The sequence below is a fragment of the Dryobates pubescens genome, chromosome 7 (genome assembly GCF_014839835.1).
Source record: "Dryobates pubescens isolate bDryPub1 chromosome 7, bDryPub1.pri, whole genome shotgun sequence".
NCBI lineage: Eukaryota > Metazoa > Chordata > Aves > Piciformes > Picidae > Dryobates > Dryobates pubescens.
In genome coordinates, this window is record NC_071618.1 from 26,247,370 (window position 1) to 26,262,815 (window position 15,446).

A 15,446-nucleotide genomic window follows, 5' to 3' on the forward strand; every position below is an offset into this window, starting at 1 on the left:
CGTGCATTTGACTGGTTCTTTTTTGTTTAAGCATAAAGTTCAGCAAAGTGCCTTCCTCCATTGATTCCTCCTGAGATTGTCATCCATGCACTCCAAAACCCTGCTGTGCTGTTTGCGCCCCTGCTATTTGCTGTTCCCGCAGATACTGCGATAGATAGCATGTACCGTAAGATCCAGGGTCTGTCAATGTAAGGTTTCTTGCAGACCTGATCTAACCTCACTAAGGTTTCTTGCATATGTTTCTGCCTCATTAGACTGTGTATAGCGTGACTAAAACAATATTGGTCTTACTGGTCTGCTGTCTAATTCTAACCCATAAGATCTCATTTGACTCGCCATTAACTGTTTCATATTCTGGCAGAATCACAAAAAGGAAAGGACAATCTAGTTGCTGTTCTGCAACAACTATGATGAAAGTTCTGGTGAAGTTTGAATGTGGGAAGGTGAAGGAAACCCATCAGACTGAGTCCTAGAAAGTTAAAATTACTGTTTGCTACTTTCTTTGAAGTACAATTTGTATCTTCCAGAGCCTAAAAGAAGAGAGTAATGAAGTCATCACATTTTCTGGGCAATCATTCTATGTTGATGTAGCTTTGTTTGCTCAGATTCCCCATCTGACTTTTCTAAACAAGTCTGTAGTACTTCCGTTCTCCAGTGGTGACTTACGAGTAGTGGTGCTTCTGTGTGTTACTGGAGTGATGGCAAACAGGAAACTTGATCAAATTGTGACAATTGAATATTGCTTAATTGAAAACCACAGAGGCATGTAGTCTTTTGCGAGTCAGGTACTCCTCTGACAGTTGAGTAGAACCTAAGGTAGATAAGATGGGACGCTGTGGCTGGTAACTGCTTTGGGTTAATTAGTCTTCCTGTAGTCCTATTGCCTTTATGGCAAGTGTGGTAGTCCATCACGTAGTGCCAACCTCTGGATAACATGTTCTGTAACTTGTGTATCCTTTATGACAATAATGTACCTGTGCAAAGCTGCCAAATGACATTCTTTGTGATTTCTGTGTGTAAAAATGGTTATTGCTGGTCTTGGCACAGCCTGGGGCAGCTGAGGGAAACAGTGGAGGAAACATCATTTCACTACTTGCGAACCAATGTCCACATGTCAGTACTTGAATTTCACTGCTTTTGAATAAACTGTTAGTAGATTTAGAGCATTTTAAAGAGCTCAGTGATGTGATGAAAGACCCTGAGATATGATAGTGACTGTATGAGTGATAATAACTTGCAGTTACAGGCTACTTAATTCCATCATGGGCTTTCATTTTGGGCTGTTCAGAAGCATCATAATGTTATCATAATATCAATCAGGGTTGGATGAGACCACAAGGATCATCTAGTTCCAACCCCCCTCCCATGGGCAGGGACACCCCACACTAGATCAGGCTGGCCAGAGCCTCATCCAGCCTGCTCTTAAACACCTCCAGGGACGGGGCCCCAACCACCTCCCTGGACAACCCATTCCAGGGCTTCACCACTCTCAGGGTGAACAACTTCCTCCTCATGCCCAGCCTGAATCTCCCCACCTCCAGCTTCATTCCATTCCCCCTAGTCCTCTCACTCCCTGATATCCTGAGAAGTCCCTCCCCAGCCTTCTTGTAGGCCCCCTTCAGATACTGGAAGGCCACAATAAGGTCACTTCAGAGCCTTCTCTTCTCCAGACTGAACAGCCCCAACTCCTTCAGTCTGTCCTCATAGGAGAAGTGCTCCAGCCCTCTGATCATCCTTGTGGCCCTTCTCTGGACACGTTCCAGCACATCCATATCCCGCCTTTAATAGGGGCTCCAGAACTGGATGCAGTACTCCAGGTGGGGTCTCACCAGAGTTGAGTAGAGGGGGAGAATCACCTCCCTTGACCTCCTGGCCATGCTTCTCTTGCAAATGTTGGCCTGCTGCTTGTCCAACCAAATTGACCAGCAACAATAATACAATAATACATCAAGTGAAGGAAGGAGTTATTTGATGTTACCAGTCTTGATACTGTTTCATTTTAGTGTTACCGAGTAGTTGCTGCCTCTTACAGAAGATTCTGAGTAGCTCTTGAATGCTTAAGTTACAACTGCGGAGTAAGCACCTATGGAAACAGTAACATATATTTGTCATTTGTCTGGATACAACATGATTTTGTCAACAGTATACATCCTCTTGAAGATGCTTAGCTATCAAACCAGAGCAAACAAGTTTAGATAAATACATGAATCAAGGTCAGTTGGGAGTTTTAAAAATTTATAACATAGTGTGTGTCTTACTAAATTCATTCATTTTTTTCAAAAGCATGCTGAAAGGCTTAATAGTAGATTGACTTGGTCTAATGCTGCACTAGCTACTGTGACCTTCAGTAACAGATTAGTACTGTGACCTTTAGTAATATATTTCACAGAGAAGCAAAGGATTTAAGTCAGACAGCAGTTGAGTAACGCTTTCCTTGCTCCTATTCTGCCTCAACAGCAGAGACAGAATTATATTTTTGACTCATCAGTGACACCTTGAGTGTAACATATGGCCTAGAAGATCGTATGTAAGTGTGACACTATTAACATAAGGTTAATCTAATATTAACCCATATTAATTCAGTAAAAACATTGAGTGGGGGAGGCAGTCAACACGTAAAACTTCCTTGTAAAATTTAAGCTTGAGAATTGCAATTCAGGACCATTGTGACTTAGAGGGAAAATACTCTGTGTGCATTCTCAGCTCTTTTGAACACAGTAAGAGCAGTGGTGTAGAGACACCTCCTAATCAACAAATGTTGAATGTAATAGCTAAGGGTACTTCTGGTTTGAAAACAAATAAAGCAAGCATGCTTTTACTTCTTTCTACCACAAAGCTGACTGAAGTTGTAATAATATCATTAAACAGCTATTTTACCTATTTTAAGTTGTCCAGCAATCAGTTGCTGCTCACATTCCCATTATTTTCTGCTTTGGTCTGAGATAATTGTTCATACTCCAGGTTGAGTGTTGTAGCTTGGCTTTCATTCTCGACAGATTTTTGGGGTTTTTTTGTTAATAGCAGCATTCACTCTTTCTTTCAGCCCACCTTGCCACAAACATATTCTTGTCAAGGTATCCTCATGTTCAGCACTTCCTTTGTGGTCTAATTCAAAACTGCTAAGTCTCTTGAAGCAGTTTGCAGAAACCCTGCCTAAAATTTGCTGATAATCATTATTTGGTTTGTGTGAACTAAATTGTATCAATAGCTGATGTCTAGGTCTACCGGGAGTTCAGCAAGGCCTTTGACACCGTTCCCCACAGCAAACTCCTGGCCAAGCTGTCAGCCCATGGCTTGGACAGGAGCACTCTGCATTGGGTTAGGAACTGTCTGGAGGACCAAGCCTAGAGAGTGGTAGTGAATGGTGCCACATCCAGCTGGTGGCCAGTCAGTAGGGGTGTGCCCCAAGGATCAATGCTGGGCCCTGTGCTCTTGAACATCTTTATTGATGATCTGGATGAGGGCATTGAGTCCATCATCAGTAAATTTGCAGACGACACCAAGCTGGGGGCAGGAGTTGATCTGCTGGAGGGTAGAGAGGCTCTGCAGAGGGACCTTGACAGGATGGACAGATGGGCAGAGTCCAATGGCATGAGATTTAACACATCCAAGTGCCGGGTTCTGCACATTGGCCGCCACAACCCCATGCAATGCTACAGGCTGGGATCAGAGTGGCTGGAGAGTGGCCAGGTAGAGAGGGACCTGGGGATAGTGGTTGATAGTAGGCTGAACATGAGCCTGCAGTGTGCCCAGGCAGCCAAGAGGGCCAATGGCATCCTGGCCTGTATCAAGAACAGTGTGGCCAGCAGGAGCAGGGAGGTCATTCTGCCCCTGTACGCTGCACTGGTTAGGCCGCACCTCGAGTCCTGTGTCCAGTTCTGGGCCCCTCAGTTCAGGAAGGATGTTGACTTGCTGGAATGAGTCCAGAGAAGGGCAATGAAGTTGGCGAGGGGTTTGGGGCACAAGCCTTATGAAGAGAGACTGAGGGAGCTGGGGTTGCTTAGCCTGGAGGAGACTCGGGGGTGACCTTATTGCTGTCTACAACTACCTGAAGGGAGGTTGTGGACAGGCAGATGTTGGTCTCTTCTCCCAGGCAGCCAGTACCAGAACAAGAGGACACAGTCTCAGGCTGTGCCAGGGGAGGTTTAGGCTGGATGTTAGGAAGAAGTTCTTCAAAGAAAGAGTGATTGCCCATTGGAATGTGCTGCCCATGTAGGTGGTGGAGTCACCATCATTAGAGGTGTTCAGGAGGAGACTTGATTAAAAAGTTAAAGGCCTTCTGCCTCTGGAAGCAATCTGTCAGCACAGTTTCGGGACCTTTATGGATTACGGCTTTGTGATGGTTTGAGCCTTAACTGGGATTTAAGAGCTCAGATGGGGGGGCAAGACTGAAAATAGAATAGAATAAACCAGGTTGGAAGAGACCTTCAAGATCACAGTGTCCAACCTATCATCCAACACCACCCAACCAACTAAACGATGCAACCAAGCACCCCATCAAGTCTCCTCCTGAACACCTCCAGTGATGGTGACTCCACCACCTCCCTGGGCAGCCCATTCCAATGGGCAATCACACTCTCTGTGTAGAACCTCTTCCTAACACCCAGCTTAAACCTCCCCTGGTGCAGCTTGAGACTGTGTCCTCTTGTTCTGGTACTGGTTGTCTGGGAGAAGAGACCCTTCCCCTGGTTCCCCCTCTTCCTCCTCCTTTAAAAAATAAAAAAAAAAAAAAGGGGGGGGGGAAGAAAGGGGGATAAGATAAAAAAGGAGGAGGTAAATCTACTGAGAAATAATTTGGAGTCAGCTTGGAAGTAGAGAGGTAAAATTTTTCTTTAAACTATATATAAAAAACAATAACAGGAAGGGTTCACAAGGGTGAGGAACAAGGATAGATAGGGGGAATATATATATAAAAATAAAAACCCAACAGTCCTTTGAAGATGCAGCAGGGAGATAAGACCAGGCCTGACCATGTGGCAGAGAAGCAGGAAACCAGCAGCAGCTCTCTTAGTCCTTTTGTCCCCATGAGGCAGAAGTAAAAGAGAGCACATGGCTGCAGTGTCTTCCTTTTTATAGGCATGTTGGACAGGGTGGGGGAGTGGACCAGACTAACTCAGTTTCTCAGGATGAAAACCCCCTCCAGGGTAGAGCAAGGTTCTCACAAGCCCTCCCTCTCTGCTTTCAGGATGGGTGTAACCCATCACAAGCTTACAGCAGTTTACAATTATTAACCTAAACCATAATTAATAATTTAGCTTTAAAAAAAGCCCCAAACAACCAAGCCATATCAGGTCTTGTATCTTCAGGCAGTAGAAGAGTCAGGCTTGTAATTAACACATGATTTCCAACAGGAAATTACTCTTAACGTGTTTAATGTTGACTGTCATGAATATACTTGCCCATATTTTATGCTATCTGAATATTAACACTTTTTGGAATAATGTCTGTAACAGGAGAACTGTGGGTAATCATATGTATTGTTATATGCTAAATGGAGATAGATTATAAGCATACCAGTATCATGCACACTAATGATAGTTTGCTCACAACTGTCAGAAAACTAGTGCAAATGAGGGTTTTAACTTTATTTAAATTGCCTACTAGTTCTGGAATTTCTGCACACATGGAAAGCATACTTCCCAACAAAAACACTTTAATGACTGATACATGAATGAGAGAGGTCACACCACCACCACTTGGAATCTGAAAGAGGAAGTAAGCCCATTGATGATCTTGCTAATTGGAGAAAAAGTTGTCTAGGTATCATTGACAAAGGAAGTTATTTTGTGAAATGATAGGAGGTTTGTCACATTGGAGACAGATCTTGGGGGGGTGAGGGAGGAGGAAGTCGGGGAGAGAGGAAGATTTAATTTTGAGTTTTTTTCTGGGTATATATATGTACATAGAGAAGTACATTAAAAATACAGGAGCTGGTCCTCTGAAGCATTTACAAAGCGAAAAAGTGCTTATAATCTTTACAGACTGTAAAAGATTAAGAGTGATTGTAAGGATTTTGGCAGGCAGGACAAGTACTTTGGCCATTGTAGTTTACTTGTGGTATGGAATAAGACAGCCCAGAAGTAGTCTAAAATGAATCAGAACTTTAACACTTTAAATGGCATTTTTTCTCACTTAATTTTATGTCCAAAGGGCTATAATCAAAAGTTACATGAAGTTTCTTCCCCTCATTTCTTAAGTAGGTTGTATACTGTTAATATATTGAAACTGCTGATGAAGGAACCTTAGGAGGGTGGTCATCTAGGTTCACATTTTCATTTACTAGAGAGGGTGGGGAGTTCCTCCTCACTGAATCACTTCTCTGAACTCAAGGATAATGGTGAAGGTTCCTTGTAAGAAAAGTAGGGGGCTGATTTGCTTCTATGGAAAGTATACCTCCCTCTTTGTTAATCAATGAGGATGGTGAAGGTGATAGAATTTCTTGCAGGTAGCTTTCTTGAGATACCCTGCAGAGGTTCTTTGAGCTTGTTTTTTGACTGATGGCTGTTGGTCAGACTTCAGTTTCTAGTTTTTCATTGTTGGACCTTGAGGCTTTTATGGTCTTGTAGTCTCAATGCTGTACAGGAAAGGGTAGTAAAGCAATACAGTTTTAACCTCTCAAAATTTTTATGTAGAACAAAGGTGTTTGAATAAAGTACTAAGATTTTCCTGATTCTTAGGCTCTTCCCATTTTGTTACCTAAAAGTGAAATGTCTTACTATTTGTAATTTTCAGCATCCATAGTTTTCTTTTTCCAGCTAATCTGAACTGTGTAGTACTTAATGTTTAAATGCCTCAGAGGAGTGATAGCAGCTGTTTGTTGAAGTCCTATGTAAGATGAGCTGTTTGCTGAACAGGTAGCATCCAGCTTGTGATCTGAGCAGACTGGAGAAATGTATAGTAGGTATATAAAAGCATGCATTTCAAACAGTAGTCCCAGTGGTGTTGACAAAACAATTGTATATGTGTGTATGATGTCTTTTTTCCTTGGTGTTTTGTGGGTTTTATTGACTTTTGTTGTTTGGGTTTTTTTGCTTTGTGGTGTTGGGAGTTTTTTGGTGTCTTTTTTTTTAACTGGGTAGTGAAGTAGAAGAGAAAAACAATGCGATAGGAATAAGGTGTGGACAGAATAGGATTAGAGGAGCATGTGTTAGCTAGAGCAGTAATGTAAAAGGATGTAAATGAGAAGTCTGTAAGCCAAGGGTGGGAAAATTCCAGACAAAATTAAAAACTCTGTGTTCAGAAGTTGCAATTTCTTCCAACTAAAGTTTCTGTGAAATGATGCATTTCCAAAGCTTCCTTCTTGTCTTGGCAGGCTCAAATCTTTACCAGATAAAGACATCACCAAACATAGATATTCTGTACTAACAAGGTTTATTACTGAGAAATGTCAATAATTCTTGCTTCTAGCATTGGTGTGGCATTAATGTGCTTGTAATAGAAACAGTACTGTAAACCAGTTTAAAAACACAGATTATTTTTTGCCTGATGTACTATATATTCTGCTTAAATTCATGGGAGTAAACACCTTTAATTCTATGGAGCATCAGGAAAGCATCCTTCTAAGTGCTTTATATTTTGTTTAATGCTCTGAAATTCTGCCCATGTTGATTCTTTTTGTTCAGTAGAAAAAAATTTAGAGTATTTCTGACTTCCTCTGTTTCTCCTGCTGGTGCTGCTTGTGATAGGGTAGAGAAAAAATTAATTCTTTGTTCTTAGGTCTTTTCTGCCTTTTTTTTTTTTTTTCAGAAATAAGAAACTGTTTAGCAAGAAAAAATTGAAAAGGAAACAGAAGACAAAATTGAAAGTAAAAACACGCAACAAGGTGAGTCTGTAACTAAACTTGACAAAATTCTGAATGAAAAATGAAAGTGTTTTCAATTGATAAGTGCAAGAAAAAAGTGTAATTAACAGTTTACATGTTCAGAAAACATAAGCCACTATTGTTTGTTTTACTGTACTCTACATGATTATGATACCTATATTAATCCTATTCAACTGTTTTTGACTGATGGTCAGTGTGAAATATGAACAGCATTTTTAGTTCTCCAGTTCCTAAATGGTAAATATAGCCAAAGTGGTTGTTCTCGCAGTTAAAATTTAAGAGCTGCATGTCTAGCCAAAGAGTTAGAGGCGGCTGCTGCTGCTGCAGAGTTCTGACCATGTCAGCTGGAAGAGAAAGGCAGCGTTCAATGTCTAACTCCAAAGTTACCTCTGAAAATTCCTCCATAGTGGAATAGATGATATTTACCTATTCCTATTAATATTGTCTTTGTGTAACCTCTACCCCCACCTCTTTAAATGCATGCAAGCAGCACCGTGAACGTCATAAAAATGTTTATATACTTATTGCAGAGAAGAAATCTAGCAAGAAACAAGATGATTTTAAAATGCTGCTTTGCTGCATTCTCTCTATTACACAGATATTATTTCTCCATTTAAGTTAGAGTTCTGGAGGGATTTTTGTGAAGGTTCATTGCAGGCATGGGTGCTTCTTCCTGTATTCTGATTGTAGTTGTTAAAGATAGCATTTCTGGAATGGTTCTGAAGGACAGAACTGCTGAAATATCCATCAAAAGCACTTTCTAGTCAGTTGAGCGCTCTTAGAATGCTTACACACTGTAGTTCAAATTGACCATCTTATCCTTATTTGCCAAAGCCCATGTAGTCACTCTATCTAAAGACAGATGACTTTGGGAGGGTGAAGCAAGCCCTCTATCTTGTCATTTGGTATTGCCTTTTTGGATACTTACCAGATTGTTCTGCTTATCTCCAGTAGTGCAGCTCCACACTATAGTATAGAAGGGGCTTATCTTTATGTCGGTTCTCAGTACTGTACAGAAAAATGTTTCTGGTCCAAACTAAGTTTTTCATTCCTTTCTTCAGTTGCTATGATATTAGAAGTTTTAGCCCTGTTCCTGTTGTGGTTTTATCAGACCCACTGTCAACATAGAAAGCAGAGATAAGCATTTGAAGAAGTTTTTTAGAATGTCACTAGTCTGTATGTGTTCTGTCTGGTGACAAGAACTTATGCTTTTAAAAACAAGGTAACTCTTCACCTCTACTTGAGATTTATCTGCATTTGAAAGGCATAATAGGGTTTTGCATGTCTTTTATAGATGCTGTCATTCTAGACAATCCTTGAAGCAGGTGAGGGTTGTCCAGCAGAGTACTGGTGTTTGTGCTGATTCACTGAGGTATGGAACAATGCTCTAGCTTGTTCCTAGATGATAGTAGTACTCCCTGAAAAATGCAGCAGAAAAGGGGGAGATAGGATCACCTTCATATTTCAGTTTTTCAGATTTTGCTTCCTGAAAAACTAGATGGGTTTGGTTTTTTGGTTGTGGTTGTTCTTTGCTTTTTGCTGTTTAGTTTTGGGGGGTTTTGTGTATTTTTTCATCGTATTGTTCTCAATGCATCCTGATACTTACCAGTGCAGGATAAGCACAATGATTATTTTTGCACTGGAATGTCTGAAAACAGATGTGTAGTCAGGAAAAAAGTGAATTTTCATTTGAGGCCTTGTGTTAGGGCAGTCTGAATAGCTCATCAGTACTGGACATTCTGAGCAAGAGAACTTGAGTGCATCAGTTTATTTTTTAAGAACCAGGGTCTGTAAAGCTGAACAGAGATGCTTAGTAGAGGCAAGTAGGGTCTTAAATTAAGAATGAGATAAAGGAGCTAAAAAAATTTAATTATATCCTGCACTTACTTAAAATTGTAATGGAGTAATTGAAGAGGATGTTAAAAGGAAAAGTGATGTTTGAGCAACTGGAAAAAATTTATTTCCACCATTTAAGCATTAAATGTTCTAACATTTTAAATGTGTAATATTAATTGGTGTTTAATGCAGCCCATTAATTTGAGCCTTATTCTGTTTCTGAGCTGGGGTCATATTGTGTTCAATTGTATTTTATCTACCATGAATTTTTGGTTTTGTGGTTTAATATGTATATCTATTTTCTTAAATATATATGTAGATATTGAGGTTTTCCATGCAGTCACATGCTTTATAAATTCAGTGCTGAATGCAGTGACTTGCATAAAGATCAAACGTGATTATTGGACATAGGTGTGGCACCCTAGATTCCTATCCCCTCCTTGGTGGGAGGGAGGCAACAATTATCACTAGAACATTGTATGCTCTGTTATTTATCACAACCCTACAAATACTGTTGATTCCTCTGCATCTTCCTTTTCACCCCCTGGAATTTTCTCACTTGACTGTTAGGGTGTAAAAGTAAAAGCACTACTTGGGATGCATAGCTGAGAGGCTGAATGGAAAGCCAGAATTCACTGTCTTCTCATAACACTATTTGAAGAATACTGAAAAACCAGAATCTGCCAGAGACAGAGAATGTACTTCCCATAATTGGTAGCCACTTGTTTAGTTTAGGCAGAAGTTTTAATTATGGCTTGTATTGTAAGATACTGAATAGATGTATAAAGTGGATCAACTGGGATATTGGTCATACTAAAACCACACGTAGCTTCTCGTTATTTGGCAGTTTTCAATGGATTTTGTTTAGTTTTAGTGTTTTAGTGTTTCAGTTTCAAGAGGGCATCCCTTTCTAAGAGATGCTTGAGCTCTTCAAAGAAGAATTTGGTAAGATTCTATGCTATGTGATCAGATGGTGGTTATAACCTTATGTGTCTTCTCTGACAGATTAACTTTACTTGCCTAGATTATAGTTATTTCTATCACATCTGAGAGCAAACCATTATTGCACTCATCTTGTTCAAGGAGGAGGAAATAAATTGATCAGGAAATAAGCTATGCATTTAATCCTTTGGGAAAACTGGTAAGGTGTGAGAGAGGTGTAAAGGAGACCAGAGGAATTTGGGTTTCCCACTTCCTTCCTTGACTGTGAGCGCCTGTGACTGGTTGCTCTGTATTACAAAGCAAACCTGTGCAGTTTAACCTCTCTTACATAACGCGTTCTTCCATTTAGCAGGGATTATGTTTACAAGGACAAGTCACCCATCAGAGCAAGGGCATCTGCACTTCATTGTTTCTCTCATGAGAAAATTCTAGTATCTGAAAGCAAAATTTCACTTATTGCATATTACTTTTTCTAAAGGAGACTATGTTCATGATTCTTTATGCTTGCTTTTAGATTTCATTATTCAGTAGATCTGCACTGAATTGTTTATTCTTCAGTTTCTTTTAAATCTTCAGAAGACTTTCCCAATTTTATCTTAAATGCTTGGAGAACGTCATCTGCTTCTGTTCTGCCTACCTAAAATACAGAAAACATTTGTGAGGTTTTTTTAATTAGGTTTATTGCCTTTATAGATATTCTGTCCCTCAGAAAAAAGGGATCTTTGAGTTTTCATTCCTGTTACCTTGCTTTGTATAGTTTTAGTTGAGAATCTACTTTTTGAAATTTGATATCCCTATCAACCAAAAATTGTTCTTCCTTTTCATCAGTATTTTGTTTCAGATATTCTGTCTAGCACAAATAAAATTTTTTATCACTCCAGACAAAAGATGTGACAGATACTGGGTATTTGTATGTTAAAAAGGTGCAATTTCGATTTATGATGGTTCCATGTGAAACAGCATAAAGATTTCAGAATGCCTTTCTTTCTTTCTTATAGTTCATATGAGAACTGCTAAATCAAAAGAAGCACATAATTCTGTTTTCCAGTCTTGAAGCTCTCTTCTTTTTGAACGCTGCAGCAATTGCATATAATGAGAAATCCTTTGTGAGGAAAAAATGAGAACCTGTCATATTGTCTTCTACTCACATATCCTAGAAGCTGGGCTTCTAGTCATTCTTAGTGAGTGATTTGGATGACAATATTCCAGTAGCCTTTAAGAAATGGTAAAAAAAAAAGAGATTGTTGGTCTTCACCTTATCCACAGTGTCATAAAGTGATGGTTCATAATGCTGTGGATCTCAATACACTTTACAAGAAACCAAGCTGTTAGGGTAATCAGTGTAGGGGTTTTCTATTTGTTTTTGTGGGGGGGTTGTTTGTTTTCTTGGAATAATGAATCTCATAGGTAAAGAAAAAATCTAATTGTATTAATAATAATCTGCACAAAATTAATAAATTGCATCCCTGAGTTCTTTGGAATCAATTAACATTTTGGCTTAATGTTCCACTGTTTTTTTTGTCAAGGTGGAAGTATTTTGTGTCAATATGAAATGCAGTAGCATGGAGGGAATTGTTGTGACTTAAAACAGATGTTATTAGTTTGATATAAGAATTACTCAATAGGGTTCTCTAAGACACAGTGGTTAGATTTTCACAGCAATCTGTTCTACTTCAGTCTATGCATAGCAAGACTCATAGTATGAGGAAAAGCTTATGTGACCATGTAGAAGACTGAGCCAATGCCATAGCTCTTGTTAGCTACAGCAAAAGAAACTTCGAGGTGATGACAGAAAGAGCTTAAGTCCCAGTTTCCTAACTCGATCAGTGTCTGATGTTAGTGAAGACAAGAATGTGTTGTAATTGGGAAAGGAAAAACTGTAACTTCATATGGGAAAACCTCTGATGTCTGCTTTGAATATTTTCTACTACCACTGCTGAGGAAGAGAAATGAAGGGAAGAGAGGATGGGAAGCTGCTCTCTGAATGTGCATTTGAATTAGAGAGGCAAAAAGTTTTCTTGTTCCTTTTTTTTATTAGCCTGATATCTCTTTTGTATAAGAAAGTGATGTGTATACAACCTGCTCATATACCTCCGCTTTTGAACAGATGTTTGTTTTGAAAACTGTGAAACGAAACACTATAGTTAAAGCTTCTCAGAGGCTTGAGCAAACCGATCATGAATAAATTCAATGGTTTTTACACTATAATGAAGTCTGGGGAGGTGCAGGGTGGAGGGGGAGAGAGAGAGAGCAATGTGATTGAAAGTTCCTTTCCTACTCTCCAGAAATCATGTTTCTTGTAATTCAGCACTTCTGCCTTGAAACATGTGAAGCATTTGTATGCTTATACATTTAATGCTAGGTCAAATGAGCGTTTTTCCTCCCTCAAAAGATGATAAACAGTGAGAGTCATAATTATCCTTAAGTGTTAACCTATTTTTACAACCCAACAACTTACTGTTCATAAAGAGATTTATCTAGTACAGTTAGTGTTTTTAAATTGACAAAACTAGGTAGTAAATTTCAAAATTATTAAGGGACATAGAATAGAATAAACCAGGTTGGAAGAGACCTTCGAGATCATCGCGTCCAACCTATCATCCAACACCACCTAATCAACTAAACCATGGCACCAAGCACCCTATCAAGTCTCCTCCTCCACCACCTCACTGGGCAGCCCATTCCAATGGGCAATCGCTCTCTCTATGAAGAATTTCTTCCTAATAGCCAGCCTAAACCTCCTCTGGCGCAGCTTGAGACTGTGTCCTCTTGTTCTGGTGCTGGTTGGCTGGGAGAAGAGACCAGTCTCCTCCTGGCTACAACCTCCCTTCAGGTAGTTGTAAAGAGCAAGAAGGTCTCCCCGGAGCCTCTTCTTCTCCAGGCTAAGCAACCCCAGCTTCCTCAGTCACTCCTCATAGGGCTTGTGTTCCAAACCCCTCACCAACTTTGTTGCCCTTGATACTGTATTTGTCAAGTGTGTAAAAAAAAAAATAAAATTGAGTACAAGATAGTTCTCTTAATTTAAAAGAATTTACAGTTCTCAGAAATAAGGTATTGTTAAAGTTAAGTGGAAGTATGAACTAAGATATTTCAACAGTGGGTTAATATCACCTCTAGGAATTAAACTCTGGTTCTGAGATGTATCTTCTGAGAGGCTGAGACTGTTCAGAATGAGCAGGTTTTTCTGGAAAATGTGGCACTGCACTGAAGTTTGGGTAGGAGATGCATAACCACAGTTTTTGCACTGTCATAGAGTAAGACACTAAAGACAGAATGTTTCACACTTGCTTTTTAAAAGCTAAAGCATTAGGTAAGGGACCTTTTAATAGGTGTAAAGTATTGAGAGTAAGGAAGGAGTTCATTTCTGAAAATTAGTCAGCTTATTATTAATAGTCCAGAAAACATACATGGATGTTTTATCTAGCACTGTAATGTCTAAAATTATCTCTGCTGCTTAAACAATTTGGCCAATGTATTTCAAAAGAGGCTACGTGAACTACAGACTTCAATCTGTTCTGGAACAAAGACTTATAACTTATGATAAGAAAGAACTGTAATGGAAACTCTTCACAGAGGTTATAATTACAATACATGATAATAGTTAAATAACTTAACTATAACTATAGTTAATGAACTTCAGATAGATATTTCATAGGATCCAGATATTCTTTTCCTGTATCTGTCAGTAAATTAGGAAATGCATAGTGAACTTGCTAAATAATTATTCTAACCTACACAGTTCAACTGAGTTAACTTGAAAATTGAAAGCTGATATTGTGTTTGCCTTAACAGCAGCTGCAAAAACTCTTGGGGTATGTGTATGGATGTTTGACATACAGAAGAGTAGTCATATGTTATAACTGTTTAGTTTCTGTTGCCAAATGCATTTTCAAGTATGTAATAGCTTATTATCATCAGTACTAGTCCAAATCTATTTTGATGCAATTTGATACTGGAATAATGTGCAAAGTTGTATCTAGAGTTTTTGCCCTGACTGATACTGTGTGTTTTTAACACCAGCTGTGTTATATCAGAGATGTTCACATTGAACAGGGACTAAACTTATATTGTCCTTCACTTCCTAATGGCAGAAGTTCTATTGTACTAAACAAAACAAAGAGGAGTTGGTGGGAAAACAAACCAGACTTTCAGTATGTATGTATGGATAATTTTTTTCTGGTTTTGTGGTTGGGGTTTTTGTGTTTTGGTGTTTGGTTGGGGTGTTTTTTTGTTTATTAAATTACCTCCTTAAGTTTATTGCTAACACTGACATTGGTAAGAGAAAACAACATACTGTATTGAATAAAACAGGCTCCAAAGTAAAACACTGCTTCTTAAGGTTTTAGCTTGCAATAATTTCATAGTAATAATGGAAGAGATGCAAATACATATCAGTAGAGTTAGAGTAATACTGTAGTCAACAATAAAAGGAAATATGTAAGCTATAAAATACTTTAAAGTTTTATTTTGAATTTTTTTTAATTCAGTTTTGTAATGTGTTGTGAAACTACCTAATTTAGAAGGCCATTTTATTTCTGGTAATAATAAAAAGTACATATTAAAACATGTTGTGAACCATTGCTGTGTTTCGATGTACAAAGTTGTGGCTATCATATAACAGAAAAATAAACCATCCCATTAAAACATTATCCAGTTCACTGGTTCCCTTGTTTTCCCCTTTTCTATAATGAAGTCCTGTTTCCCATCACTGCTCTCACAGATGTATGAGTATTTCTACTCTGGGCTGTTTCAAATCACTCTAATAATTCACTGTGTACCCTCCTGCCAAATGAACATGGTCACTCACAGTATCTATCTCCCTTAGATAGAAAGAGAAAGACAAAAG

The 15,446-nt window shown here is 39.0% G+C and overlaps 1 protein-coding gene across 1 annotated transcript in view; it reads left to right on the plus strand.

Annotated features, from left to right (window-relative positions):
* MYCBP2 (MYC binding protein 2) overlaps positions 1-15,446 on the plus strand; it is a 190,005-nt gene that overhangs the window by 20,136 nt on the left and 154,423 nt on the right. The window contains exon 2 of the mRNA XM_054163003.1: positions 7,747-7,822. Within this exon, the coding sequence (XP_054018978.1) occupies positions 7,747-7,822 (76 nt within the window). The remainder of the gene's footprint in view (positions 1-7,746; positions 7,823-15,446) is intronic.